Source organism: Syngnathus acus, chromosome 13, assembly GCF_901709675.1.
Source record: "Syngnathus acus chromosome 13, fSynAcu1.2, whole genome shotgun sequence".
NCBI lineage: Eukaryota > Metazoa > Chordata > Actinopteri > Syngnathiformes > Syngnathidae > Syngnathus > Syngnathus acus.
Genome location: NC_051098.1, coordinates 13,330,293 through 13,357,740, shown reverse-complemented (window position 1 = coordinate 13,357,740; position 27,448 = coordinate 13,330,293). Strand labels below are relative to the sequence as shown.

Below are 27,448 nucleotides of genomic sequence, written 5' to 3'. Positions count from 1 at the left end.
GTATGTATGTATGTATGTATCTAATCTATCTAATTTGTCACAAAAAAGAAAAGACACTGAACCTAGAAAAAAATTTATTCAACATATTTTAACCAACATATAACATCCAACCATTTGAAAGACGCTTCCAAAATGTTGCGGCATTAGAAAATAGAGTGCTGTCAAAAGTAGAGGCGGTGACATCAACTACGTCTCACTTGAGGTCCAAATACAAGTCGGAGCTCCTCATGGCGATGAGGCAGGACATCTCCTTGACTCTCTTCATCATGTCCACGATCTGCTGGCCTTCTTCTCGAAGCACCTCCTGCACCACCTTCTTCTGTGGGCCACTCAGCAAGATGGAGGCCCGCCCGGGGGCTTCACCGGCAGCCAAGGGCGCGTCCTTGTCCACCTGTGTCTTCTGGTACTCCATCTTCATCTTCACCTGCTTGATGCAGATGTCCAGGTGGCGCAGTTGCTCGCTCATGGCCTGCAGCTCCTTGCGCATGTCCTTCTCGCTGTTGGACAGGATGGGCAGGCGGCTCTGCTGGCCGGCCAGCGTGCGCTTGACGCGCTCGGCCAAGGCCTCCTGCCGGTACTTGGCGTCCTCGTATTTGTCAGCCAGCCGCTCGGCCGTCTCGCGCAGGCTCCGGCGCTCCTCTCGGCACTGGGCCATCTCCTCCAGCTGCTTGGCCCGCTGGCCTCGCAGCAGCTTGACGCGCTTCTGGAGCTCCTCGCGCGCCATGTCCTGCTTTAGGATGTACTCCTCACGGAACACCTGCGTGGCTCGGCTCAGGAGTTGAAGGCGTTCCTGAGGTGACGGCTCCCCATCGCCGGCCTGAAAGAAGAAAAATTTCACTCAGTCACAGAACATTTGTGGTTGTCAAACATTTGGCACCAAGTACAGTGAACCATGACCAGCAATAAAATGCAATAGTAAGTGCAAATTTGGAATGTTATTACACCACTAGAGAGAGCTCCCATATCAATTATTATTTTAATTGTTTGAATAAGCTGAGAAGAGAAAGGGTCATGCACCAAATAGTGCACGGCCCCCTCAACAAAAGACTTGCCTTGAGCAGTAGTGGGTTGGCGGAGCCCCTCGCCAGGATGTTGCGGACATGCTGCTCAAAGGAGCTCCCCGCCAGGCCGCGCAGGGGCGAGCTGCCCGAGCCCGGGTTGGACTGCGTGCACAGCAGCGGAGGCGAAGGTGCCCGTACAGAGCTCAGCAACGGCAGCAGGATGCACTCGTAGGAGGCGCTGACGCAGATCATGGTGGCGCCCAGTGCCAGGTCCGCCACGATGAGGAAGCCCTGCACCGGCGCCGGGCGGCTGCTGGCCAGGGGCCGCGTGCACACGATGTGCTCCACGGCGCAACGGCGCTCGGCTGCCAGCTCGGGCAGGCCGTCCTTGTCGTCGTCGCCCGTGTGCAGGAACATCTGCAGCTTGTCCAGCCAGATGAGGCCCACGCTGTGCACGCCCGCCTCGTGGGTGCAGTGGTAGCGCCGCGGGCACAGCGGGTCCCGGTGTAGTCGGATGGGGCAGGAAAAGTCAGACTCTTCCTCAGCATCGTCACCCGGTGCCACCCTCAGAGTGAGCTCCAGCTCCACGCACTCAAACACGTAGAGGGCTGGCACCCCGCCTGCTATCCACCTACAATTGCAAAAAAACAACACAGCGATTTTCAATTTGAAATTGATGGGAATTAATGAGATAAAATTAAATCAATAGGAATTTACTCAATTGAAGGAATAAATCGATATAAAACAGTTGGGGGGGGGGGAGTACATGCCATGGAAATCCAGCCGAAACTTTCCAGCCATGCTCCACCCCCATCGCAAGCCGTTTGCCCCCACCTGGGCGCCGTGTCATCGTCGTCCTCAGACTCCAGCACCACACAGTGGTACAGCTTGCCCGTCTCCGTGGCGATGACCAGGATGCTGGGCACGCATGGCAGGCAGAGGATTGCGCAGGCGTCGTAGCCGTAGTTGTCCTCGGCTGCCGGGTACATGGGCAGGGGACCAACGCGCTTGCTCACGCTCACCCTATTCGTCTGGCTGGTGTGGCACAGGTACGTCTCGCCGTTCTCGTAGAGGATGTAGAGTGGGTAGACGGGCCTCTCCCTGACACGGGTCACCGGGCCAAAGTCAAAGGCCACGGCGATCTCCCCCAGCGAGGCCGCGTAGGAGCGGGCAGTTGCGCGAACGTTGCCACCGTCGTCATCAGACACTTGCACCACTTTGACAGGGGCCAGGGGGGCCCGCAAGCCATAAAAGCGGATGGTGTTGTCGGACGTCAGGAGCACTAGCATCGGCTCCCCGGTCTCGCTCGGGTACCAGGCCGCCTGGCGCAGACTCACTGACGGCGAGCTGGTAAAGAAGCGTTCGGCCACCGGGGTAGTCCTGCAGTTGACGCGGCTGCTTCCGCCCTCGAACTCTGACCTCTTGCCCCACCGCTGCGGGAGCTCCAGCACCGTGGCGCCACGCTGGCCCACCAGCGCAACGTGGCCATGCGTGGGGCTAAGGAGAAGTTGGCACACAGGGAAGCGAGGCGGGTTGATGCACAGCAGCGTCTGGAAGCTCCCGCCGTGCTCCTCCGCGACGTTCAACTGGCGTAGGTTGGTCGTGTAAAAGACGCGCTCCACGTCGTCCCATAAGAAAAAATCGGCCCCCAAACAAAAGGTGAGGTTCTTAGCGAGCGCTCGCTCTGAAGTCTTGGGCTCCGAGTCCAACCCGTCGCGTATTTTCTTGAAAATATCGTGGTTTGCCAAACTATTGAGCCAGCGGTCCGTACCGAACGCCGCCATCTTGATAAGTTTTCAAAGCGGAAAGGGGCGGAGCTTCATACATGTAGGGTGTACATAGAGACATCCACTAGTAGTTGCTCGGGTGCTGAGATGCATCCGCCATATCTGATGTGTCAGATCTGCCAAAATATCAGAACTAAGGCCACTTTTCCACATCCAATATGGCGACGGAATTGACGCCCGTTTCGACACCTGAAACGTTGCTTGTGGGAAGCTCGTGGTAGTTTTACGACACACGTCTGCCGCATTCCGTCGGCCGGTGTCGTGCTGTTATTTGCAGAATCACCATGGCGTTGAGGGAGACAGCGGGGCTGTATGATACGCTTAAAGCAGAGTGGAACAAGAAAAGCCCCAATCTTAGTAAATGTGGCGAACTACTCACTAAACTCAAGGTAGAGCTCTGCGATTAGGACTGTTATTTTTAAATACTTGCAGTGGAACCTGTAACGTCTGTTTATTCACGGCTACCATGTTACCAGTGTCGTGAGCTATCGGAAGGCTAAGCTTGCTAGCTGGTATATGTTGAGTCTTGACTTGATTAAAACTTGCCAATTGGTATTTATTTGATACGTTCTTTCGCAAGGATATGTTTAAAACGTACTAAAGGTGGTGTTGTTAGGGTTCAAATGTTTGCCAAATGTGTGTAATATCTAGTTGACGTTCGTGTATAAGTTTCTCGTATTGTTCGATGATTTTTCAAATTCAAGCATTCGTTGATTATTTATTCCCCATTAGCAATGTGGCATATTCACGTTTACATTTTTACAGGTGTCATTACTAGAGCTGAACTTTCTACCCACAAGTGGCTCCACGTTCACTAAGCAGCAGCTTATTTTAGCGCGTGAGTATTTCCTTATGATTTATACCTGTAATTATTATAAATTAAGATTTATCCTGAACATGTCATTATTCCCCCCACAGGTGATGTCCTTGAAATTGGAGCCTTGTGGAGTATCCTGAAAAAAGACATCCCCTCCTTTGAGAGATACATGGCCCAGCTCAAGTGCTACTACTTCGACTACAAGTAATGCTTTCCATTTTTGTTTTTAATTCTTAAATCAGTGTTTTTGTATGATGAAAATGACTGACACTTACCTCCATTTGATTTGCTGTCCAGGGAAGAGCTACCGGAAGCGGCCTACATGCACCAGATTTTGGGACTCAACCTGCTCTTCCTGCTCTCGCAGAATCGTGTGTCCGAGTTCCACACGGAGCTGGAACGGCTTAGTGCACGTGACATTCAGACCAACGTGTATATCAGGCATCCTGTGTCCTTAGAGCAGGTAAGATCAAATGATTTTATTCACTGTATGTTCTTTTAAATAATCGGCGGAAATGATCTGTATTGGCTGGGCCCTCTCAATAATGACGTCTGTCTCTTGCTGTCTTTTCTAGTATTTAATGGAGGGAAGCTACAACAAGGTGTTCCTGGCCAAAGGCAACATTCCGGCAGAGAGCTATACCTTCTTTATAGACATCCTGCTCGACACCATTCGGTAAGAAAAGCTGTGCTAACCAGACAGAGGTGCCCCAACTTCAGCGTTTGTCCACTTGTTTTTTTTCCATGCAGGGACGAGATCGCCGGCTGCATCGAGAAAGCCTACGAGCAGATTCAATTTACCGAGGCCACACGCGTGCTTTTCTTCACGTCATCAAAAAAGATGACAGAGTATGCTAAAAAGGTACCTGTGCTTTTATTCCGACACAAAAAAATAAATATACACACTCACCAGGAACTCTTGTGAACCACAACTCTCAGCGCGACGCTCACGACTTGATTCCATTTCCTGATTTGTCAATTTTCTGCGAACTGAACCTTCTGAAAAACTCTGCTCTGCCGTTGTCCTTCAGCGAGGTTGGATCTTGAACGCGGACGGTTGCTACTCATTCAGCAGTCAGCAACAGCGCACGGAGGAGGTCAGCATCCCGTCCACGGAGTTGGCGCAGCAGGTCATCGAGTACGCCAGGCAGCTGGAGATGATCGTTTGAGCAAACAGGACAAAGTGTAATACGTTCAGATTGTTATTGCCTTTTTTTTTTTTTTTTTTTTTTTTTACCCCAAACTTACTGATGTTTATTGTCTTTCTACAATGACATCTGATGTTGTCTGTCTTGTAAAATCTAAACAGAACCCCTCCTAATTGTAATTAACTTCATTAAAAAGAAGAAGCAAAAAAATCAAACTTGCTGGTTTTACTTGGCTTTTGATGCCACACCTTTTACTGCATAAATTAAAATTCCACCATGGTTATGTCAAATGAAGGAAAAAATGCTTGTTCTGTCCATCAAGATATTTTGAAGGATTCATAGATAAAAAGTGTGTTGGAGAAGGGCAGCAGAAAAGTCATTCCAAGCACAGGAAAGGTTTAAGGATACATGACTAAAAAGCAGGTCTGAGTGAGGAAGGTAGGATGCAACGAACAAAGAAGATAGAAAAGTGGGGGAAAAAAGCAATGGAAGGACACATGAATTATTAAAGGACAACATGAAATGAACAAAGGAGGATGTCAGAAAAATACTAGGCGGCATGAATCAAGGTGGGTCTGAGGGAAGTAAGGAATCAAGGTAGAAAGTTGGTTCAAGCAATGGAAAGCGATGTAAGGATGCTTGAATAAGAAGGTCTGAAGAAGGCAGAAAAAGCAGTGTAAGGATGCTTGAAAGAAAAGGAAGCATAGACACATGAATAAACAGCAGGTATTACGGAAAGAAAAAAGCATGAATCAAAACCGGACTTGAGGGGAGGAATGATATCACAGTGTACCGTATACCTACTTTTGTCCAAATCCCCACCTTAGTCTTGTGTGAATGGCCGGCGCTGTCCATGGTGCTGCTGCCTTTGCTCTCCTCATCGACCCCGTCGCGCGCACACGCCCGCCCGCTCCACGCGTAGCCATCCCACTGTGCCTCACATGGCCGCGCCGCGTGCACGAGCCTGTCAATGATTAGTGCGGATGTGCAGCAGGTAGCGCGGGAGAGAGAGAGGACGGAAGGAGGGAGGGAGGGAGGGAGGAAGGAAGGGACCGAGGGAGGGAGGGAGGATGCTGCCAGCGGAAAATGGCTGCTGCAACCTCCAGCCTGTCCTGATCGGCCGAGACGACGTCGAGGAGGCCCCGGCGGAGAAGAGGCCGACTGCGGGGAGGTGAGCGAGCGGATGCGGGGACGATGTGAGCCCCATCGGCGTGTGTTTGCTGCGAGGAGGCTGAGCACAGCGAGAGGAGAGCCCGCGGTGGGCTCTGGCGAGCGGGCAACGGCGAGCCATGGAGGGCGAGTAAGTCCCCCGGAATGAAGAGCGCGATGTGATTTTTTTTTTTTTTAATTATCATCATGATGACTAAAAACAACAGCAAACAAGCAAACCTACGTGCATTCATGTCTGCCGATGCATTCTTCCTATTATTTGGTGTTCCGAAAGCCGCCTACATGTTCATTAACACGTCATCTATACATGAATGAAAAGGGACATGCATGCAGCACTAGCAGGCAAAATAAATCATAACCATAAGGTGAACAACTACGTGGCTTGACGTGATAGAAAGGAAGGATAAAAGGAAGGAGGTACAAAGAAAACAGCAAAAATAGCGAGTTTGTCTTTCCAGGAGGGGAGGATGAGGAGGAGGGAGGGAGCGTCGCGCCATTCAAGGCGAGAGGAGTCGTGATTTTTTTTCTTATCAACGTGTCTCAGCCTTTCATTATGATTTTTTAAAGCCAAACTTTATGAATGAAATGTGATTTCCCCCCTCCCCTTTCTTCCCTCCCCCTCCCCCCACCACACATCCTCATCATGATCTCTCCTTCTCCCCATCGCGCCTTTTCTTAATACAAGAAAACCAGCAGCAACCTCGCCTTGCTTTTTGCTCCATTCATAAAAAAACAACATATATGTCTTCTTAATGGCTTGCAGGGGCAGGGGCGGGATGGAAAAGAGGAGGGAGAAAGGAAGGGAGGAGGGAAGGGGGGAAGCGTCGTCTGATGGAATAATCGCGATGTTTTCTGACGAAAAAAAAAAACGTGCGCGCGCACACGGCGTTCATTGATGTGTAGCTGGGGAAACGCTTATTCTTCCTCCTTGAGATTTTTCCCATTTTCTTACTTGGCACTTGAACGTCGCATATATGGGCGGCCTGTGTTCGGAATCATTCATTCATACGCGCTATACCAATGGACTCTATAGTTCATTATGAAATTTCACGTATAAAAGACTACATTGGGCTGAACGATTTAGAAAAATAATCTGATATTGACCCGCCCAATAATACGATTGTGAATCGTGATTTTATTCAAGGTCTTCGTCCTATGTTGTTGTTTTTTTTAATATTCTATATCACAATAATCAAATGTATTATACATAAATGTTTTGGTTTTATAGAAGTCACCCATGGGATTTGAAAATTGCATTCTACTACATTGCAAAGTCGATTTGAATATTGTTCATCACTATAGTGGACTACATGCTCAAAATCTCTTTGGCAGCTAAAACAGGACATCCGAGTATACCAGCGAAATAGATTAGCATATTTAATTAGCAATTGTCGAGATGTTGGTGCCATCACTATGTGATGTCAATTAAGTCTGAAAGGGCTCAGACTTGCCGAAAAGTCGGAGAGACAAGTCTAGCCAACCCTCGCCACAATTAAGGGCCAAATTGAAAATAAAAGCCTGCCCGGGCATTAAAATTCCTGCATTATTTGTTAAGATTTTTTTTTTTTAAATTGGTGGCGTGTTCCCGTTATGCATAGCACGGGCAACTGTTGACACGGCTGACCAAATAAATGGTAACCCGGGGTGGACAAAAAAATTCCTCAAGCATTATGTTTTTAAATTATTCGAGGACGCGGCCGTGGTCACGCTCTCACCATCTCACGTTGTCTTTTCCGGCCTCCTCCAGCGTGCGTGTTCGAGCCGTGGTGATGACACGTGACGACTCCAGCGGCGGCTGGGTGCCCCTTGGCGGGGGTGGCCTCAGTCACGTGGTGATATGCAAGGGGCGAAGCCACAAGCGGAGAGAGTACGTCATCCGCGGGGAGAGGCTGCGGGACCGAGCGGTGAGCACAATATGAGGAGGTGGTGGTGGAGGAGGATTTGGTCATTTTGGGGTGGGCTTGGAATATTGTTATGCAAAAAGTTTTGAATGGAGGCCAACTGCGCTCTTGTTGGTTGTCTAAGGTTACTCTACACCTTTAATTCATCCGCTTAAATAATTCCGGGAGGTTTACCAGATTTCCCCTGAGCGATGTCATTCCAGCCCAACAAAAAAAGAAATGTTTCGTTGTGACAGAAGAATATCATCTTATTGTACAAAACTAGAAGAGACTGTAAGGAAATGAAGTGGTTTTATGAATTGAAATTACTATATATACCAAAAGAGGCGGGGCCTAGTGGTGACATCTGGAGCTGGAGTCAGGTTATTTCAGCAGGAGCATCTGGATGGGAGTTGTGGCTTACAGCAGCTCCTTGCAGATGTTTCCACTTCTCCTTGCAAATTACAGAGAGACCTTCATGAACGAGAAACGACACAGACATGTTGAGATCACTTGCTTGCCTGTGTGTGTTTAGCCGGTGCTGGAGTGTTCTGTGCAAAGGGGGCTGGTCTACAACAAGGTGAATCCCATCTTTCATCACTGGCGGGTGGACGAGCGCAAGTTCGGTCTGACCTTCCAGAGTCCCGCAGACGCCATCTCCTTCGAGAAGGGTCTGCAGGCAGTCATCGACAAGCTGGACCGAGGTGGGCGTGCACCCCGCCAAGCTTTAGTCTGTAGTATTCTTTTTATTTGAAGTTCAAAGAGGTGGGGGGGCAGTTGAAAAGTCACTGATATGTTTTAGGCTCAGACTCGCCCTCGTCATCAACGCCGGAGGAGGCGGACACAGAGGACGACGGACAAGCTGTGAGTGTTTTTTGTTTTGGTTCCAGTTCATGTCTTGCGACACATTTGGTGGAATCACGCAATGATGCGCGACTTCTGTCAGTCCCATACAGGCAGCGAGTCGTCGTCAAACAGCAGGAAGGAGATGCTACCCAAGCCCATCACCATCGTGACCAGCGAGTCGTCCTCCACCTGCTTCGTGCGGGCCGACGAATTTGCTTTTACGTCCGGCGGAACCACGCAGACGCCGGCTCAGGTAGGACGCCGCTCCGTTTGGGAGGGTCAAATGCCAAGCAAAAAAGAAAGAAAAGGATCTAAGTAGCTTCGGGGCAGGCAGTGGGTAAGTGGGGTAACTTTACACCTGAAAGTGCTGCGTTCGTTGCGGCCGTGCAGGAAGTGAAATGAAGATGAAAGTGACCTCTACTCAAGTGAAATGTGATGCCAATTGAGACGTGCTAGCGGCGGGCTGTTGTCTTCCTGACTCTGTAACTCGACACCCTCTCTGCAGATCCACGCCAGGCCGGGGCAATACCAGCTCTCGCAAATGACCAGCGCCTTGAATCCCCCGTCACCGCCGCCCCCGCCTCCGGCGCCACCGTCCCCTCCCGCGGGCCCGCCGGCCTCATCACCTCTGTCCCCCCTCTCGCCCACCATTTCCCTGCTGGAGGAGGGCGACCTGCGCAGCGTGGACCCCTGCAAGGACCTGTGGGGGTCCCGAGGATACGAGGACTATCGACGAGCGGGAGCCACCAGGACTATGGTCGGGGGGCTGACCGGGGGCGTGGTCGTAGGTAGCGGGGGGAGCCTGCAGGACAAATCGGAGCTGTGCGTGGTCCGCTTTGAGAAGGAGATGTCCGGGTTGGGTACGGCGGGCTGCGACGTCACAGTGAGTCTGGACAGCAAGGCGGCCCAGCGTCTGTCCTCGCCTTCGCCCACCTGCGTGTCCATCCCCAACGCTGTGTCGGGCGTGTCCTCAGGGGCCGGCTCCCCCCAGGAGACCGGCAAAGGCTCCCCCTCGCCCTGCTGCATCCACACCTCCATGGCCACGCCCCGCTCGCGGACTCGGAAGAGGGGCGGCGTCGGGGCCTGCGGGGACCCGGGCGCCATCTCCCCCGACGACGACAGCCCGTGCCCGCAGGCGTCGTCGTCGTGCTCGTCCCGCTGCGTGTACTGCCGCTCTGTGTTCAGCGCCTCGGAGAACGGTCGGGGCCGCTGCAGGGACGCCCCCGACCCGGCCCTGCACTGCCTGCGCCAGTGGACCTGCGTCTGGTGCGCCGAGAGCCTGCTCTACCACTGCATGTCGGACTCCGAGGGCGAGTTCTGGGAGCCTTGCTCGTGCGACGACTCCATGGGGGGCCACCCGCACCCCCTGTGTTGCGCTCGCTGGCTGGCTCTGGTGGCCCTGTCGCTCTTCGTGCCCTGCATGTGCTGCTACCTGCCTTTGCGCGCCTGCCTGCGTTGTGGCGAGAGGTGCGGCTGCTGCGGGGGAAAGCACAAGGCGGTACGATGAGACCGGGTGTGAGGCGGGAAGCGATGGGGGGGTGGGTGGTAGGGGGGGTCGTCCCCTCGACGTGAGCCGAACCTCCAAAGCCACCCCCCCTCCCCAAAGCCTTCCGCTGCATTCCGCTCTCTCTCTTTTCAACCCGGGGGGCCTTCTTGTACTGGGGGTGCATCGCACTCAGACCACCTTTCATGGAGCCTTTCATTGCGGATCTACGCCGACCCCGAAACTTAACGCAAGAACGAGAGTGCGTTAAGGTTTTGAAATGTCCGTCAAGAGGGAAAAACATTTTTTTGACACTCCCCAACTTATGAACAAGTGAAAGGTGGCTCATACTTTGCTGGTCATGATATTTAGACTTTTTTTAAAAAAAAATTTGATTGTCGCGCCTGTGTTTTCAACCTTTATCATGCCAAGGCACATATTTTATTGTACTACAAAATCTCATGGCACACCAAACTAACTCACCAAAACTACACACATCTCTTTACACTGGAGTTGCGCAACTCCAGATTCCGACTTGAAATTTTCCTTTTTACGGAAGAGTTCGAATTGTTCACAAGTCGGGGAGTGTCTGTAATTGGTCTATTTTATTACTTGTCACAATGAGTAGCCCCCCCCTCCCCTCCCAAAGGCACACACAAACTCCCAGGAGGTCCTCCAGGTGTTTGGTGTTAGCTCCTGTAGTACCCTGAGACGTCGCCCTTTACCTCCGAATTTACCTCACGGCGGGAAAAATAAATACATAAATAATAAATATGAGAGCGCGAGCCTTAGAGAAAATGTCAACAAATGCATGAGGACAATTATTAGTAAGGGGAAAGTTGCAATGCCAACCACTAGCAGTAATGATGATAAGGAACACGTGTTAAAAAAAAAACTACTAACGTGTCAATACCTCCACCCGGAAAATTGAAAAAAAAAGTGCAATGAACAATGTATTCAAAGAGTATTTTTGTATGTCACGTTAGGGGAAAAAAGTGAAGTCAGCGCAGACTGTCGTGTTATCGTGAGCAATCGGAAGAGGCCGCAACATTAGCTACGCCCGCAGAATCCAACCAGATCAAGTGCAAGAGCAAAGGCACGACAATCTCACGGCGCACCATGAAACAAAAACGGCACAAAAATTATAGCCAGCCTTCCAACGGAGAAGGACGGGGCCCTTCCTTAGAATTTCCCTATAAGATGGCGGCAAAGCGCTACTTTTGTCCAAATAAAAAAATCACTTTAACATCATTGTTTTGGCACCAAGATGCTTCAGGATGGCGCCAAAGCAATTATTTGTTTGCTCACGTAAAAGACGAGAGGCAACAGATCTACTTGAGAGATTTTTCTTTTTCTTCCAATGAGTGCAAAAACGGCTTTAAGGCCGTGAAAAATTAAAGTTCCACTTCCCCTGTAGTTGTGTGACATAACTTTATTACCAAATTTTTTCCCTTATTTTTCTGCTCTCATATACAGGTGCATGTCAATAAACTGGAATATTATTATATTAAAGTTAATTTATTACAGTAAGTCGATTTAAAAAAAAAAGTGACATTTATATAGATTCTCTAGTAAACAAGAAAATACAGTAATTCGATCGGTTTCTGAAAAGTATAAAATCATAAAATAATTAAGTCAGTGTAATGAATTAATCTTTCACAATTAGTTTTTTTCCGCCGTATTGAGATTTATATTCTCGCCATGTTTTTGCCAAGCAGTACTGAAAAGCGGACAATGACGATGGAATATAATGCGAGCGGTACAGAACTTTGAGTCCCCAAATTTGTGAATCCCCACCTTCTACACAGAAACGTATGCCCTGCCCCTAAACAGTCACGTAAATATTGTGCATTTTTTTCCCTTATATGATCTCCTCTGCAGCTGCAAAGTTTTGAAAATGACAACCGAGATGGTTACGCAAAGTTCTCTCTCTCGATCAAAATGGAAATATTTCGGTTCAAGTGGAATTAGTTGAGACCCGCCATGATACAGTTGTGAATCAACTCACCACCACCACAACAAATAGCTCCAGGAAAGTAAACTGCCATTTTCCCCAACTGTCCCACACACACGCACACGCACACACACACACACATACGCACACACACACACACACACACACACACACACACACACGTCCACTGGCCGACTTGAAGACGCAGATGGACCAAAGCCGTAAAAAGAAGCCATCGTGCACCCGCGCGCGCACACACACACGCGTTTGTTACTTCCGCTTCACACACGCGTTCCCATCCACACACACCGGCAGGCCCCCCCGCCCGTTCTTACATCTTAATAAATGTGCCTTTTGATTTGAGTAATCAATACCTTATGATTTACCTGAGTAACTCTGTATATTCAGTACTGTTTACCTTGTTTCATTTCTGCCAGTGTGTATGTATTTATGATTCTGAGTTTCAAAGTAATTAATGAGATATGACCTGTTTTATTATTTATTTATTGCGATATTTATTCTGATTCTTTTTTTTTTTCCTCTCCCTCGAGGCAGGTTTTTATCTTCCGTGCTGTCTTACTTCTGACTTTGTGCCAATGTGCTGCTTTGAGGTGTTACATATCGTGGGTTTGTATCATTATTAAACCCTCACTCTATATTTTAAAACACTCCTTCCTTTGACTTGAAGTTCATTTCTTCACCTCAATGTTACTTACTTCAATGTAATGTGATGTTACTTAGTGGAGTACATGTGTTGCCTTTTGTGCTTGAGGATCTCCGTGGACGTCAGCGTCAAGTCCTGGTTGCAAACGTCGCAGTGGTAGACTCGGCACAGACTGGAGGAGGAGGACGACGACGAGATTGGCTTCCCGACATCCGCCCCTAAAGAAAAAAAATTCGGATTTCAAAACAGGGACAGAAAAAATTAGATGAGACTTTTTTTTTTTTTTTACTTTTACGACTAATGCAGCTTTGTGTTGAAACAAGGAAGTGCCCCCACCTTCACCATCCTGCTCTTGTTGTTCCCCTGCCGGCCTGCAGGTGGTCTCGTGCTGCATTCGCTCCAGCGGCGTCAGCGGCATGTAGAGCTCGCAGTTGGGACAGTTCCAGAAAGTACGCAGGCACTCGCTGTACAGGTCCCTGGAATCCTGAAGAGGAGTGGAAAAAATATCTTTATTCATGCGAGATGGCAAAGCGCTATTTTTGTCTCAATGAAAAAGCATGAAAAGCAAATCAGACAGATTAACACCGGTGTGGCAAAATTGTACGTTACTTACGGTCAGGCAGTTGTAGGTGAAAAAGTTGGTGACGCGCAGTCCTCCCTTGATTGGGTCCGGCTTGGCCTCAGTGCCTGGAAACAGCGGCGTGAGACCGGCGCTGGTGCCGCGAGAAAGTTCAGCCTCGGCCTGGGGTCCGACGTACAGGTTCTGAATGTGGAGGGCGGAGAGACGCTGCAGGCTGTAGTTGATCTAAAAACGACAACAGCAAACGTTGCTGGAAAATGATCCATATGACACGAGGCCAATTTGCAGAGACGACCGTACCTCGGTGTAAAGCAAGAAGCGGACCAAACGCTCGCTTAGCTTCTGAGTGGCCTTGCGGGACCCCTCGGCGGTGGGACTCTGGCCCAAGTGGGCCTGCAGGAGGCGCTCCCACTCGGCCCGGAGGGAGAGCGCCGTGGACAGGGCCTTGAGGGCTTCCTCGGGGACTTTCAGCTGCAGTTCCAACCAACCGTCCACCACCAGACGGGAGCAGTCGGCATTGCTGTCCAAAGAGTTGGCCACCAGCAGCAGAGCCTGCGGATGCAATCTTCTCTCAAATATCAAAAAAATACAAACCAAAGAAGTTTGACGACATTTGTCTAATGTTAGCTCGTTACAAAAAGAAAGCGCTAATTATTGTCACATCGCTAACGGCGGTCGAATCCTCTGCATTACTTTTGTGCGGAAAATTTGTGGTGAGAGTGAGAACTCACCTGCAGTGCAGGAACACGCACACAGTTGGACAAATAGGGCCTGTTGGTCTCCAGCAAGGTGACGAAGGCCAGCAGCTGATGTTTGCCGCTTTCCCGTCCTTTTTTGTCGGCGCACACAAACAGTCAACACAAAGTCAGTCATCAGTTTTGTTTATAATTACAGAATCACAGAACTGGAAATGGAACCGACTGGGACACTTAACAGTATTTAGCAATTTAGAAAACAAGGCTTACCCGTATCGCGGATGTCGTCCCGCACGTGTAGTACCTCGGGGTCGCTGGCAAACACACTGGTGGGATGGATGACGATTCCCTGCTTACTCTTGGTGTGGAACACCTGAAAGTAACGGTCCAGCAGCAACGTTAGAGACGGCTCACGATAAGCAAGATGGCGGTGTGAGAAGGAGATCCCGACCTGCTCGGTGTCTTTGCGGGTGCTGTTGTGCTCGTCGGGCAGCGCCAGCTGAGGGTAAAGACCCCGGCAGAGAAGAAGCTTGAGGAGAGATTGCTGGCGGGATGACAAATCCTGGCTGGCGCCGACGGCGTCCTGCAGCTCTGATACGTTGTGGCGCAATTTGAATTTCACTTCCTGGTGGAGGAAAAGCAAACAATTAACGTCTGGACTTTAAGCCAAATTTCTTCCTCCTTATTAGGCTTTGGTAGAGGGCTGTTACCTGGATGTCCACCTGAGCTCCATTCTTGTCCTTCTTCCTGCTCCGTCCTCGTCCCGCTTGCTCTGTGTCGGATCCGGAGGAGAACTCCCCTTCCTGGCCCTCTTCCATTTTGAGGACTTTGCGTTTGGTGCCCTCCTGCTGCTCGTGATCTCTCTTCATCTGATGGAGCTTCCTCCTCTCCGTCAAATGCTGACGCCGCTGCTGCCGGTCGCCGCGTTTGTCGTCGTCGGCCTCCGCCTCCAGCAGGCTGTGGCTCCTCAGCAGCTCCTGTTCTCCACAAGGAGCCGTGACTTCAACGGAGAGCAAAAAAGTTCCATAAAATTGTAGGTAAGCATGGTCTTACCTTAAATTGTCTGCGCAGGTTGACCATCTCGTAGAGCCGCTGCTCCTCCAGGCCTCGCCGACGGCACCACTTCCTGGAACCGCCGCCTCGCTCGCCCTTTACCTGTGGACATCCAAAACAAACGACACAATGAGAGCGATTCTTCAGGCACGGCCGTGGAGTGACAAAAGATGTGAGAGGCTGCGCTAGCTCATGTGAAAATCATCATCTAATCCAAATTCACAGGTCACTCGATTAGGTACACCCAAGCAGTGAATTTCCCTTTTGTCAATCTCTCTCTCTGCTGACCTGCACCCAGGCGTTGAAGGTGTTGAGCAGCGTGAAGGGGTCCCCCTGGTTGCAGTGCAGCGGCTGGCGAGCAGTGGCGCAGTCGGGGTTGTGCTGCGAGCTGCGCAGGAACGGCGACTGCACGCTGAGCGCGGCGGCCACCGTCAGCACGGGCTCCACCAGGTTGAACAAGGAGCCCAGCACCAGCATCTTTCCTGGGCGAACACACAAAACGGTTTAGTGGGAGTCTACAGGATGACCTAAAGATGAGATGTTGCTACCGATTACGACGTCGACGGGAAGCTGGGCCAGCACACTCCCAATGGTGGTCAGCTCGCACCGTTGGTCCAGCGCCCCCTGCTCCTTGAGGTAGGTAATGGCGGTCTGGATGCTGGCGGCCGGCGGGGGATCGATGAAGACAAACGAAAGCGGATCTCCGAGTCCCATGCTCTTCATCTGCGGGGGAAACAAACACACTTGGAATAAACAGCAGGTATGTTGGCTTTAGGTGTAATTCCATTGTCGGGCCACTGGAGGGCAGCACACTAAATTTGAAAGGTGAAAACAGGAACACACCTGCAGAACCAGGGAGTCCAGCGCCACTCGGTGGATTTCAGGTACAGGGTAGGAGGCGAAGGCATCGTAGTCGGACTCGGCATAGAGGCGGTAGCACACGCCAGGACCTGTGCGACCGGCGCGGCCCTTCCTCTGCTCCGAACTGGCTCGGCTGATCCAGAACTCCTGAAGACGCTGCATCTTGGCCTTGGGGTCAAAACTCATCTCCTTCACCTTGCCTGCGAAAAATAATCACAAATGAGGAGTCATTTTAAGTTTGTGAATAATTACTGCAGCCAGTCTTCTTTCACTCGAGTGTGAGTACTTTTTCCACTTCTGCCCACCTGAGTCGACGACAAAGCGTACGCCATCTATAGTGACTGAGGTCTCTGCGATGTTGGTGGAAATGATGCACTTCCTCACACCAGGAGGCGCGATGTCAAACACCTACACCAGTAACACAAGGTGAAATACAATGACAAACAGCACTCTATAAGCACTGTACTGAATAAAAAGAGCGAGTAAATGTCATAATTTTGCAACATTAAATTAAATTCAGTGGGCATTGAGTTGCCACTTTTGGTGTGCGCACTTTGGCCAGCAGGGGGCAATAGAATACATCATTGTACATAAAAAAAAAGACAAATGAAAATATGCCTAACGTTAGTCTGAAAAATATTATTGAAAAATTATTAATTTTATTCATTGTATAGGTATTAATATATATAATATTTTAATTTTATTCATTGTATATATTTTTCTTGAATTAGGCCGAACATGATACTAAATATCAGAATCGCAATCAGCCTAAAAAAAAACAAAATCCATGTTGGTCGGCCATGGACAAACAGTCTCAAAAATGGTGTGGGTACCTTGTCCTGCTGGGCCAGCGAGAGCGTGCTGTGCAGCGGCAGCACAATCCAGCGCCGTGTGTGAGTGGCGTACACCTGACACGCCTCCTGGATGGCGCCGATCTCAGCTACGCCGCTCAGGAAGATCAGCAGGTCGCCACGCTCCTCCGGCGGGTAGCGCTGGTCGATGGTCTGCAGGATGCGCAGGTACGGCCGGGGCTCAAGCTTCTCCATGCGGGACGACGCCTGCTCTTCAGGGGGGATGGGCTGATAGAGCACCTGAAGGATGGATGCACATTTCAACACTTAATTGTGAACGTTTCACTTTCTTGGGAGCCAGACATGGACAATTTATAGAGGAAAAAAATAAAGATGTTTTTCGCCTATTTTCTGCTATGAGAGACCAAAACATTCCTGAGCGTCCGCCCTGTATGTGTAGGCTTACCTGTATGGGGAAGAGCCTGCCCGGCACCTGCAGCACGGGAGCGCCGCCGAAGTAGTCCGAGAACAGCTTGATGTTGATGGTGGCCGACATGAGGATGAGCCGCAGGTCGGCGGGTCGGTCGGCCAGCAGAGAGCGCAGCACGCCCAACAGGAAGTCGCCGTGAAGGTGGCGCTCGTGCACCTCGTCTACAATCAGCACTTGGTACTGCTCCAGCATCTTGTCCTGCTGGATCTGCCTCAGCAGGAGACCCTCGGTCATGAAGATGAGCTTAGTGGCGAGGGTGCGCGTGGTCTCAAAGCGGATCTGGTAGCCCACCTGTAAAAACACGGTTGCGTGTTGGGAGTAAGTCATAGATGTGCCAGTGATAGTCTTAAAGGTAGGGGATGCAGTCGAAGACAAACCTTTGAGCCATACTGGTTCAGACTCTCAAAGCTGACCCTCTTGGCCAGGGAAATGCAGGCGATACGTCGGGGTTGGGTGCAGGCTATCTGCGTGAACCCGGCCGAGAGGAGATACTGGGGCACCTGAGTGGACTTGCCACAGCCGGTATCTCCTGCCACCACGACAACCGAGTGTTTCTTGACCAGGTCCACGATGCGGTCTCGGTATTGGAAGATGGGCAGGTTCTTCTGGTCGCGCTGCAGCTTGGCCAACTTGCCGAAGCTCTGCCGCTGGCTGAAGTCCAGGTAGTGCAGCAAGGACAGACGGAAATCCGAGATTACTTGAGCGTTCGGACCCGAAGAGTCGCGCCTGCCGTGACTTGGGTGGGATCGTCCCAGACGCTCCTCGATGTCTCTGGTAACCAGGGACACATTGATGCGGTACCGGGCGTCATACTCCTTAGGTAGGTCTAAAGACCCTGTTTGGTCTGAGTGACTGCCCTCATCAAAACTCGGACCATGTCCACACATGTCCTTCTTTAGCTTGAACCTCTGGAAGCGGTCAAAAAAGGCCCAGAAGTCTTTGTGTTCCTGGCTGCCGGCTTGGATATAGTCGTTCTGACGGAAGAAAATTTCGTCCAGCTGGGCCCGGCAGTATGGACTGTCCCAGTCCCAAGTCCGATTGTGGGACCTCCCATCTATATCCATGGTCCCAGTTTCAGTCCCTTACTTCTCGCCAGTGCACCTTAGACTATCTGCACTTCTTAAATTTGGCTTAATGCTCTACATACACATTTTGCTACAATGTTTTTTCTGTACTACTTAAACTAACGGCGAAAAAATAGCAAATTATATTGTTATTCTCGAGTTAAACTGGAAGATTGTATCAAACATAGTCGCTATGCTTCAACCCCACATACAAGAGAAACTTCACCACCAGCAATTAACAAGACCCTCTCCGTTTTAAACACATTTGATGAAAACGAACACGACTAACCGGCCATTTTAACATCTACGTTAAATATATCTCAACAACAACCGTGAAAACATCAAATTCTTACGGCAGAGAAAGTCGAAATTGTTTGAAATCCGGACGGAAGAAAATGAACAACGGATTAACTTCCGGTCCGACTCTAAAATTGTCCGACAGAGAACATAGTCTTAAAAATGTTCTTGATTGAATTATTTCCCTGAAAAAAAAAATCACGACTGTACGGCATAACCGTAAAAATTAAAAAATTAAAAGAACGAAGAAATTTATAATTAAAGCTATCAGTTTAGGAGCAAAACGCGACCCAAAATATTAACGGTTTGACGTGATTACAAGTGCAGTTAGGTGGCACAAGATTATGACCCAGGGATGCCATACAAAAATTTACTTTAATAATTTTACTTACTAGGCCAATAATAAACCTTAAATCTCAAAGTTTACTCCCACCATCTCTCATAGAAATTTAGTAGATATACAAACATAAATCAAACCAGGGATTATATTAGAAATATTTTATTTAAGATAAAACGTCCAGAAAATGAACTAAGATATAATATAATATATCTATATTATATAATATATTTGTATGACTACACCATTGAAGTAAACAAAATAAAAATCAATATCTCAGGAAAAAATAATATACAGCGCAGAAACTATTTAAAAGCTACGATAATACATTCAGGGAACTCCGTTAATGTTAAGTGTCGAGATAAAAATCTCCCTCCTTTACTTTGAAAGAAGCTAAGGAGAGACATTTTTATCTAGACTGTCAACTAATAGACCGTTTTGTTTTATGGTATTATTTACACGTTGATTGGAACTGTAAGTATATGAACAATGATATCAAAAACATCTGAGTAAGGTAAATTCTGGGACACTACACTTAGATAAGAGGTAGGATGGATTTGATTTTACAGTTGTTGAAGTTTGTGAGGAAATACAGCAACAAGCAAGACAATTGCAATGAAACAAAAGGATCAATATTTCACATGTTAACAATATATGTCATTTCAATTCTAATATGCAAAACATCAAAACAAAACCACGAGAAAAGAACTATTTACAATTTATTAAGACAAGAATAATAAAATCACAGTGGTCTTTCAGCATCGCATGCAGCGGTGGTGCTTCTTCTGGGACATTAAAAATCCACACCGCAGACACTGAGTCACAGTCCATATTTTTGTCCACGGCCCTCCGTGTGGCCTTCTTTGTTCTACACACCCGTCTTCTCATTGATCCAGCCGCGAAATTTGGTGACCTTCGTGTAGATGCCCGGCTTGTCGCGACGAGCGCAGCCGTCGCCCCAACTGACCACACCGCCCAGGAACATGCGGACGCCAGACTGAATGGAGAGCGGGCCCCCGGAGTCTCCCTGACGCAGACCAACGCACAACATAGTTAAAATTTGAATTTTACTCTCATTGTTAAAATTAGGGCCCAATCCATTAAATGGATGATTTGGTTGCTGCCCTTTTTTTTTTTTTTTTTTTACAAAGTTAAAAAAGTTAGCTGAATCAGGCCGAGTTTGATGCTGCGCATACCCAACCTAAATAAGAAATGATTGGCAGGAACAACTACCTGACAAGCGTCGACGCCTCCGCTCAGAATGCCAGCACACATCATCCTGGTGGTCAGCTGACCACCCATGAGCGAGTCACACACCGTGTGGTTAATAGAGCGCACCTGCGCTTTTTGCAACACCGTGGCTGCGAATCCTGAACGGTACACAAGTGGAAGACCCGTTTCAGATGGGAACCATCAAAATGGTGGAAGCCTCCGACGTCGCGCCCAATCTTGCCAAAGCGGCCGCTGTCTGCGCTTTTCGGGGAAACTCACCTCCTTCCCGAGTGGCACCCCAGCCAGTGATCCAGACGACGTTCCCGACAGGGAACTGGTGCTGCGCGGCGGGCAGGCAGACGGGCTGGATGTAGTCGCTGTACGTCACAGGAGCGTCCAGCTCCATCAGAGCGATGTCGTTGTCAAAGGTGTAGTCGTTGTAGTTGGGATGCGGAATGATCTTCTTCAAGTTTCGCTTCACCACTGACTTGCTGATGTTGCGCTGCGAGTGAAGACCCATGTAGGCCTCCCAGGTGCCCGGTTGGGAAAACCTGTTTGGAAGAAGATTTCCTTTCATTGTTAGCAGATGACGTACGGCGGGAGTGGGAAAGGTTTAGTCGGCTCCCACAAATCATTTGGCTCAGCAGACTCTTATCACAGTTGTGTCCCCTTCTGTCGAGCGAAGCTAGCCAAAGTGAACTCTACCTGGTCTTGGCGTCGTCCTGCACGCAGTGGGCGGCGGTGACCAGCCAGCGGGAGCTGATGAGGCTGGCGCCACACACGTGTCCGAAACGTTTGACCTGCAGGCTGACTTGCCACGGGAACTCTCCTGCTACCGCGTCCTGGCCGCCGACGATACGCGACGACTTGAACTTGCTGCGTCCGCAATCTGCCAAAGCAACGTAGGATAGTCAAACAAATATGTGTGCCAAAAAGAAAAAAAAACATACACACACAGACACAAAATGACACATGCACCAGCAACACAAAGTGAAACCAAACACGTACTGCAGGTGTCCTCGTCTGAGCCGTCCTCGCAGTCTTGGGTGTCGTCACATTCCGGGTTGACTTTGCTGATGCATTTGTTGTTCTTGCATTTGTATGTGAGGTCAGTGCAGGCCACAGAACCAGAATCAGAACCAGAACCTACACATACAAACAGTGATTGAGGAGTTGGGCAGTACTCCAACAAGGCAGCGACAAATGCAATGAAGACGTTAAGCTAACTTCTACCAAAGTAGTCACTCGGGGTGACCCGATCTGATATTACCTCGTCCACAGTCGAGCTCATCAGAACCATCGCCGCAGTCGTTTCGCCCGTCGCAGCGACTCTTCTCTGAGACGCATTTGCCGTTTACGCAGGTGAACTGTCCGGTAGAACACGTGCCTGTCGGGACAGCAAGCGTAATTTATTCCAAATTATTTTTCAGACTCCAAAGTGACCAGAAAGCACGATTTTACTGAGATGCTTCGAATGAAGCCGCCGTACCGCAGTTCCTCTCGTCGGTGCCGTCGCCGCAGTCGTCGACGCTGTCACAGCTCCAGAACTTTGGCTTGCACAGCCCGTTGTCACAGTGGATGTGACTCGAGCTGCACTCTGGACGAGGAAACAAGCAATGATTTTAACACGCTAGCTGGCGAGCCCGACGGTCAGCCGAGGACAAAACGCCTTACTGCAGTTCAACTCGTCGCTCATGTCGCCGCAGTCGTTCCAGCCGTCGCATTGGAGTTCCGATTTGATGCAGCGCTGGCTCTTGCACTGGAACTGCTTGGGGCAAGCTGCGGAGCACACCGTCGGGAAATCATCACAATATGTCTTTTTTTTTTTTTTTTTTAACGGTGGCTCAATTTTTAAATTTGGGGTGAAAGCCCAGTTTTCGATATGATTATTATTGCTGCTTACGGTCGGCCATGTCGACTGCCTCATATGTAGCGTTGAAGCCTATGTCCACGTAGGATCCGTCGGAGAAAAACTTGATTGTCATTTTGTTGGTACGGCTAGTCTCTGTGAGCTCATTTTCAGCCTTATCCCCGCAAAACCTATTAAAAAAACAACAACAACAGACATCAGATGGGCTGGATTTTGGTTCATGTGCACCAGGACTTACTTCTTGCCGTTGATCTCCACATAGTCCTTGCGGCAACCATTGCTTTCGTCCTGGCCTGGTTCTAAAATGAAGAACGTTTTGAAGGTCACCTTCACTGACTTCTCATCAGGAACCTAAGAGATGAACAGACTGCTGGGGTTAGTAATGCTACTCTAACAAGCTACAAGTCAATTTCTGAACATTCATTATTATTATCAGCCCTGCCAATTGGTGTATCTGCTCACTACCACCACCTACAGCATTGGAGTGCGACATTTACTGACTTTTTAAAATATTATCTGAATCGCAGTGAGACTCATAAATAAATATTTATTTTCAGAATGTAGTGCCTACTCCTCACCGTGATGGTCCACTGGCAAGATGTGCGAGGCGGGTAGTAATTTGGGAAGTTGGGTGAACTAAAATGGCCTACTTCTCCGGTCAAGTGGCTGCCGCATCTTGTGCCTATTTAAAAAAATAAAAAATAAAAATAAAATTACATCAGAAAAACCGTGACATTTCACCTCCAAGTGTGTTCATGTCTGTGCGTGGCTTCCTACCTTTGCTACCACGTCGCACCTGCGACACTTGTGCTTGGAAACCCGGGTAGTTCTTTTCTTGGTTGGTCGCCATGGTGATCAGCATCACGTTGCCAGAGGACACGAAGGTCAGGGGCTCGCTGGGTGAGTAGTAGCCGCACATCCTACAAACAGAATGGAATGTCCATAAAAAAGATTATAAAAAAACAAAACTCCACTCAAATCCTTGAAAATTATTTTCTCCAATCTACTATTTGAGTTTTTTGCTACTGTACAATATGTCATGTGGCTCTTTAGCCCTGACCCTGAAGTGTAGCTTTGCTACATAACCAGCAGGGGTCGCCCACACACCACTGTGTCATTCTTGAGCACTGCGACTTCAAGTATGACTCACTCCTGCAAGACGTTGGCTTCGATGGCGACCAGGGAGTCGTAGATCTTGACAAAGTCGTGGTCGCAGTTCTCCTCCAGGTTCATGGTGTCAAACTTCAGCTCGATCACATGGTTGGAGTCGGCCCGCAACTGCCACTGGATGAAAGAGTTGGCCGGGTACGGGCTGTCGGGGAAGCCGGGCGACCTGATCTGGCTCATGAGGTTGGTCCTGGTGTGCTCGTTAAACTTCAAGAATCCTGAGAGGGTTACATTGAAATTACCAGAATTTGCATCAAAACATATTCAAAGGTAATCAAACGTCACAACTTGATTTGCCAAAGAGGCGCTCAATACTTTTGCGTACATAATATAATAAATATGGTGATTTGATCAAATTTGAACATATTTTTCCATTTGCTGACATCATACATTAAACTGGTAAGGAATCAAAGAGGAAGATTACTTACTGCTGAATTCCATAGAAAATAATCGGGAATCAAGCTCTGTAAAACAGAAAGACTGGCATTTAATCAACATGACAAGATTGCGAGTTTTTTTTCTTTCTTTTGGGGCAACTCGTCGTACCCGAAGACACGACATCTTCCAGGAGCAAAGAGTTGCCCGGCCTGTAGATGCTGCGCTGCTCTTTGTCCACCAGTTTGTCCATGGCGGACATGGCGCCGTCCACCGCCGCCTCCTGGCCGCTGGGAACGCTAAACTCGGAGATATAGTAAGCGATGACGCTGCCTTCGCTACAGGAAAGATGGAAATGAAATGTGAGTGCTAACACGGGGCCATAACGACATCATCGCGACACTTCGTACCTGAAAGCTTGAACCGTTGAGCCCACGTAGTATTTGGCTAGCTGCGGGCTCTTGCTGTAGAGCGTTTTGAGCTGTAAAAGACAGAGGACGAGCGTGAGGGAAGAGGAGATGCAAAGACACAAATGTCCTCACGGTGGCGCCGGTCGCGGCCGCACCTGCGTCTTGACCTGCGTGGCCAGCGCCAAGAACTCGGAGCTGTTTGCGTTCTCGTAGGCCTCCTCAAACGCCTGGTTGGTGATGCGCATAGAGCCGCTGTACATCTTCTTGACGCGGACGTTTTGACGGACTGCCGGGACAAAAAAACAAAATGTGGAAAGTATGCAAACATTTTCATCTTTTTCAGCCCTTGATGTCTTAGCCTGACTTTTTTTCTTCTTTCTGATAAGCCTTGAAAGCCCCCACGGATTGCGCCGCGTCAAGTCTGACGCCTCCTCCATAAAAGAGCATCAAGAATACATGAAGAAGAAGACGAGCGCAACTTTCAGCCGCTTCATCAAAAGCAGCTTGGCGGGAGACACCCGGGGGCCGAGGAAAACAAAGCGAGGAACGCTCTCTGTGATGTCGACTTTTATTTCTGTTGATACTTTCTTGCTTTTAACGTTTGTTTCGCAGCATTTGGAGAAGCTCTGAGACTGAGAAAATAGATTGTTCTAGCCCGCCAAAGATATCACAGCGTAATTATTGATGTATTTTATTTTTTCATTTGAGCATCCAAATATATCAAGATGTGTTGTGTACATTGGAAAAATGGGAATGCGCTTACAGTGGAAGTGCCAGATCAGCAGGCCGGCCATCAGCGCTATGACGGCGCACAAGATCAGCACTCCGATCACGGCTCCCACTTTCCCCGGACCTTTTTTCTTCTCCAGCTTCTTGTTGTCCGACGCCGGCAGGAACTGGACAGTGGTGTCCCATTCCTTGTTCTGGAAGACACACACAAGCAAGCACTTCAAATAACGTGGAACTTACAAGAAAGATATCATTTATTTTCTCTGTACATGCAGTAATAATTCACTGACCAGATTGTTTAGGTGCCTCGCTAGGTGCTGCTGTTTTGGTTAGCAGAAGACGAGCGGAAGCTATTTATAGTCGCTAGCGTAACATCACAACCGCAATTGCAAACGTCGGGCTATAAAATCCGCTTCTATGTTTCCACTTAAAAGCGGCTCCTGAGCGATGTTCAAGTGATAATACAGTAAGTGACAGCAAGTCCCTGCTTGCGTCTTCAAGGAATGTTTTTGTCTCTTTAATGACCTGCAAACGTAGCCTGTGCAAAGACACCAAATGTGCAACGTCGATGGGAAATAATTACACTTTCCTAGCGCCACTCACACCAATAGCAAACTGTTTCACTGCTCACTTATAAACTCAAACGGTAACTTTTATGCGTGAGTCACCACTCGCTGCGTTTGCCTCTCGACGGTGAGCAAGGAGGAAGAGGAGGAGTGGGGGCAGAGGGAGGAGGAAGATTTCACAGAGTAACATCCTGTCAAACCTGCTGAGAAGCTGAGGAGCACAACAACACGGCGGGCTGGAAGTTTGCCAATGAGCCCGGCTACTCAATCGAATGACTTCCAACCACCACAAAACAATTTGAAGAAGCAATATTTGCAACTCCGTTCAACTTGGCTACACGTTTGTTATTGTAATGAAACACATTATCAAGCTGAAACCCTCACACACTACTTTTACACACTGCTTAAACGTATATCTGCAATCTCGGTGAGTTGCCAAGCCGCACATTCATTGCCGGCGGGGGCGACTCTTAATTGAGGCAGATGCAAAATTGAAAACAGAATGAACTAATACGGAGACGTGTTACAACACATTGCTATCTCTCGCTAACACACACAACGCTGACACCTCAAAATACAGTGGTGCCTCCAATATGTTAGGCAATCTTGCCACATTGAATTGAATGGAAATGACAATCTAGCAATTCTTCAAAATAGATCATATATTTTATAATAACACATTACTAAACAAATAAAAGTATAAAAGAGTTTGCCACACTTTTGTCCCGAAAATGAACACCTCACAGGAGCTACTATGTCTGATTTGTCTTTTTTTTTTCTTTTCCAGTCAACTCTGTTTTTGCATCCCGGTTCTAACAGACAGTAAAAGGACTCCTGAAACAAGCCCAGACAGGGTGGACGATCGGGAGGAATTTAGATTTGGATCTGAACCGCCACCATGGTAGACTGATCACAACCGAGAAAATGGCTGGCTGGAGGACTTTCCACACGAATACTGGAGATGTCCAATTAAATGATCGCTGACGTGAAACATTTAAATGACATCACGATGCATAACTTAATATACCGTACAAGATATATCTATATGGCTATATTCCTATCTTGCTGCATAGTGGTAACTATCATCTATCGCTCTATCAGCATCGTGACGTCACGCAAGAGGTGCATTCAATGTCATCTTTCATTTAATTGAACACGAGGACCGAACCACTACTGCAATTCTTACCTGGTTGGGGGTGTACTTCAAACCGCTGTCCATGTAGTCCATTTAGGTGCAAAGAGGAGGGAGAAATGAAAACACCTGAGCCGCTTCCGCCGCTGTTGTTGTAGCTGCTTGTCCTCCTCTTCCTCCTTGTCTTCTTCCTCCTTGTCTTCTTTCTTGAAAAGCTTTCCAATCTCTGAGGCCTCCTAAAGTGGTCAACAAACTCAGAGGCCTCCTAAAGTGGTCAACAAACTCAAGTCAAAACGCCTTTAAACGTTGTGATATCGACGTAAAGGCCTTTTAAAAGTTGTTTTATAAAATGTACAAAAATGTCACCGAGATATAGGTCGACAGGTCGTGTCCTACAACGGAAAAGAAATGAAGCGAAAGAGCAGAAGGGAAGGAGGAAAAGTCTTCCGGAAAGTGCAGGTTTCTGTGGGCGTGGCTGTGCCTTGCCGCGCACCTGTCGGCACTTCCCTCACGAAACTCCACCTTTTAAAAATATATTTTTAAAAATAAAATAACCCGTCAAAACAGCAAACTAATCACCACTGACAACATACGTTCATAGCAAAAGAACACGAATGGTGCTAAATTTCTGCATTTTGTAAGGTGAAATTTCAAAACGCGCAGGGACTACTTTTTCGTGCGGATTTGCCACGGTGGGACATAAGGTAGCGATTTGAATGACAGCTAAGCTCGTTCATTGGCGGATATATGAGCCAAATATAGATTCAATTTTTGTGCGGTCTGTTTGTTTTGGTATCGGTTGGATGATTTAATCCCGATTGTAAAGGTGATCTATCCACCAGCGCTGACTCACCTGCTTCCAGCCATAACACAGGTTTCAGTTTGGAGAAATTCCCAGATTTCCAAGTGGGAATGCTGAGTAATGTCTTGCGTCACTGTACAATAGTGGTCTGCACGCCTGCCTCACAATTCAAGTACTCGTGGGTTCGAATCCTTTCGTAAAAAGTAAAATATTTTATTCAAAGTTTCAAGTTGTAACTGCTTTAGAATGCACTTATTTTTTTGGCCA

The 27,448-nt window shown here is 48.6% G+C and overlaps 5 protein-coding genes across 12 annotated transcripts; 2 read left to right on the top strand and 3 right to left on the bottom strand.

Annotated features, from left to right (window-relative positions):
* Positions 1 to 57: 57 nt before the first annotated feature.
* nup88 (nucleoporin 88) lies at positions 58 to 3,093 on the bottom strand. The gene is made up of 4 exons (XM_037268243.1): positions 2,978 to 3,093; positions 1,836 to 2,904; positions 1,053 to 1,632; positions 58 to 817 (listed from the first exon to the last, which is right to left on the bottom strand). Exons 2-4 carry the CDS (start codon positions 2,783 to 2,785, stop codon positions 194 to 196), a joined length of 2,154 nt encoding a protein of 717 aa, XP_037124138.1. The 5' UTR covers positions 2,786 to 2,904; positions 2,978 to 3,093; the 3' UTR covers positions 58 to 193.
* Positions 3,018 to 4,954, top strand: psmd8 (proteasome 26S subunit, non-ATPase 8). Its single transcript, XM_037268247.1, has 7 exons — positions 3,018 to 3,177; positions 3,554 to 3,626; positions 3,707 to 3,809; positions 3,903 to 4,068; positions 4,181 to 4,281; positions 4,356 to 4,467; positions 4,637 to 4,954. Exons 1-7 carry the CDS (start codon positions 3,073 to 3,075, stop codon positions 4,772 to 4,774), a joined length of 798 nt encoding a protein of 265 aa, XP_037124142.1. The 5' UTR covers positions 3,018 to 3,072; the 3' UTR covers positions 4,775 to 4,954.
* Positions 4,821 to 18,695, bottom strand: dhx34 (DEAH (Asp-Glu-Ala-His) box polypeptide 34). 5 transcript variants are annotated; one of them, XR_005099933.1, is made up of 19 exons: positions 17,598 to 18,695; positions 17,197 to 17,511; positions 16,773 to 17,030; positions 16,245 to 16,347; positions 15,922 to 16,139; positions 15,627 to 15,801; positions 15,367 to 15,560; positions 15,079 to 15,180; positions 14,736 to 15,002; positions 14,477 to 14,650; positions 14,296 to 14,398; positions 14,062 to 14,159; positions 13,631 to 13,882; positions 13,364 to 13,555; positions 13,087 to 13,234; positions 12,803 to 12,968; positions 8,143 to 8,277; positions 7,639 to 7,812; positions 4,821 to 5,717 (listed from the first exon to the last, which is right to left on the bottom strand). XR_005099933.1 is itself a non-coding variant. In XM_037268242.1 (17 exons), the coding sequence occupies exons 1-16, from the start codon at positions 18,282 to 18,284 to the stop codon at positions 12,820 to 12,822; spliced, it is 3,435 nt and encodes a 1,144-aa protein (XP_037124137.1). In that variant the 5' UTR covers positions 18,285 to 18,695; the 3' UTR covers positions 10,016 to 10,125; positions 12,803 to 12,819. The 5 variants fall into 5 exon arrangements, 2 of the variants coding, with proteins under 2 accessions (XP_037124137.1, XP_037124135.1); XR_005099932.1 differs by lacking the exon at positions 4,821 to 5,717 and having other exon boundaries at positions 7,088 to 7,812; XR_005099934.1 differs by lacking the exon at positions 4,821 to 5,717 and having other exon boundaries at positions 7,088 to 7,812; positions 8,143 to 8,257.
* On the top strand, positions 5,962 to 11,891 carry spred3 (sprouty related EVH1 domain containing 3). Of its 3 annotated transcripts, none has more exons than XM_037268246.1 (6): positions 5,962 to 6,053; positions 7,671 to 7,827; positions 8,339 to 8,507; positions 8,606 to 8,667; positions 8,750 to 8,902; positions 9,155 to 11,680. In XM_037268246.1, the coding sequence occupies exons 1-6, from the start codon at positions 6,043 to 6,045 to the stop codon at positions 10,154 to 10,156; spliced, it is 1,554 nt and encodes a 517-aa protein (XP_037124141.1). In that variant the 5' UTR covers positions 5,962 to 6,042; the 3' UTR covers positions 10,157 to 11,680. The 3 variants fall into 3 exon arrangements, 2 of the variants coding, with proteins under 2 accessions (XP_037124141.1, XP_037124140.1); XR_005099935.1 differs by lacking the exon at positions 5,962 to 6,053 and adding an exon at positions 11,768 to 11,891 and having other exon boundaries at positions 7,584 to 7,827; positions 9,155 to 11,732; XM_037268245.1 differs by lacking the exon at positions 5,962 to 6,053 and having other exon boundaries at positions 7,584 to 7,827; positions 9,155 to 11,891.
* A 763-nt stretch (positions 18,696 to 19,458) lies between the features above and the next one.
* On the bottom strand, positions 19,459 to 26,837 carry st14a (ST14 transmembrane serine protease matriptase a). Of its 2 annotated transcripts, none has more exons than XM_037267870.1 (19): positions 26,434 to 26,837; positions 24,716 to 24,875; positions 24,108 to 24,238; positions 23,953 to 24,023; positions 23,714 to 23,880; positions 23,596 to 23,631; positions 23,151 to 23,385; positions 22,778 to 22,920; positions 22,579 to 22,682; positions 22,239 to 22,351; positions 22,034 to 22,170; positions 21,805 to 21,909; positions 21,620 to 21,727; positions 21,386 to 21,517; positions 21,139 to 21,276; positions 20,836 to 21,019; positions 20,410 to 20,681; positions 20,152 to 20,288; positions 19,459 to 19,945 (listed from the first exon to the last, which is right to left on the bottom strand). In XM_037267870.1, exons 1-19 carry the CDS (start codon positions 26,473 to 26,475, stop codon positions 19,787 to 19,789), a joined length of 2,574 nt encoding a protein of 857 aa, XP_037123765.1. In that variant the 5' UTR covers positions 26,476 to 26,837; the 3' UTR covers positions 19,459 to 19,786. The 2 variants fall into 2 exon arrangements, with proteins under 2 accessions (XP_037123765.1, XP_037123766.1); XM_037267871.1 differs by having other exon boundaries at positions 21,401 to 21,517; positions 26,434 to 26,836.
* Positions 26,838 to 27,448: the final 611 nt, after the last annotated feature.

What these genes read in the sequence shown, in the direction of transcription:
- dhx34 (XM_037268242.1), bottom strand. Translation starts at nt 18,284, where the DNA reads ATGGATATAGATGGGAGGTCCCACAATCGGACTTGGGACTGGGACAGT. An exon ending in TGGACTCCCTGGTTCTGCAG is followed by an intron (nt 15,802 to 15,921) that starts GTGTGTTCCTGT and finishes TTTCCCCCGCAG; the next exon opens with ATGAAGAGCATGGGACTCGG. An exon ending in GCTTCTTGCTTTACACCGAG is followed by an intron (nt 13,556 to 13,630) that starts GTACGGTCGTCT and finishes TGTCGTTTTTAG; the next exon opens with ATCAACTACAGCCTGCAGCG.
- spred3 (XM_037268245.1), top strand. Translation starts at nt 7,594, where the DNA reads ATGTTTTTAAATTATTCGAGGACGCGGCCGTGGTCACGCTCTCACCAT. An exon ending in CATCGACAAGCTGGACCGAG is followed by an intron (nt 8,508 to 8,605) that starts GTGGGCGTGCAC and finishes GATATGTTTTAG; the next exon opens with GCTCAGACTCGCCCTCGTCA. An exon ending in CCACGCAGACGCCGGCTCAG is followed by an intron (nt 8,903 to 9,154) that starts GTAGGACGCCGC and finishes CCCTCTCTGCAG; the next exon opens with ATCCACGCCAGGCCGGGGCA.
- st14a (XM_037267870.1), bottom strand. Translation starts at nt 26,475, where the DNA reads ATGGACTACATGGACAGCGGTTTGAAGTACACCCCCAACCAG. An exon ending in TGAAGTACACCCCCAACCAG is followed by an intron (nt 24,876 to 26,433) that starts GTAAGAATTGCA and finishes TGTGTCTTCCAG; the next exon opens with AACAAGGAATGGGACACCAC. An exon ending in GCTGATCTGGCACTTCCACT is followed by an intron (nt 24,239 to 24,715) that starts GTAAGCGCATTC and finishes TTGTCCCGGCAG; the next exon opens with TCCGTCAAAACGTCCGCGTC.
- nup88 (XM_037268243.1), bottom strand. Translation starts at nt 2,785, where the DNA reads ATGGCGGCGTTCGGTACGGACCGCTGGCTCAATAGTTTGGCAAACCAC. An exon ending in GACGATGACACGGCGCCCAG is followed by an intron (nt 1,633 to 1,835) that starts GTGGGGGCAAAC and finishes TTGCAATTGTAG; the next exon opens with GTGGATAGCAGGCGGGGTGC. An exon ending in CCAACCCACTACTGCTCAAG is followed by an intron (nt 818 to 1,052) that starts GCAAGTCTTTTG and finishes TTCTTCTTTCAG; the next exon opens with GCCGGCGATGGGGAGCCGTC.
- psmd8 (XM_037268247.1), top strand. Translation starts at nt 3,073, where the DNA reads ATGGCGTTGAGGGAGACAGCGGGGCTGTATGATACGCTTAAAGCAGAG. An exon ending in ATCCTGTGTCCTTAGAGCAG is followed by an intron (nt 4,069 to 4,180) that starts GTAAGATCAAAT and finishes TGTCTTTTCTAG; the next exon opens with TATTTAATGGAGGGAAGCTA. An exon ending in TGACAGAGTATGCTAAAAAG is followed by an intron (nt 4,468 to 4,636) that starts GTACCTGTGCTT and finishes GTTGTCCTTCAG; the next exon opens with CGAGGTTGGATCTTGAACGC.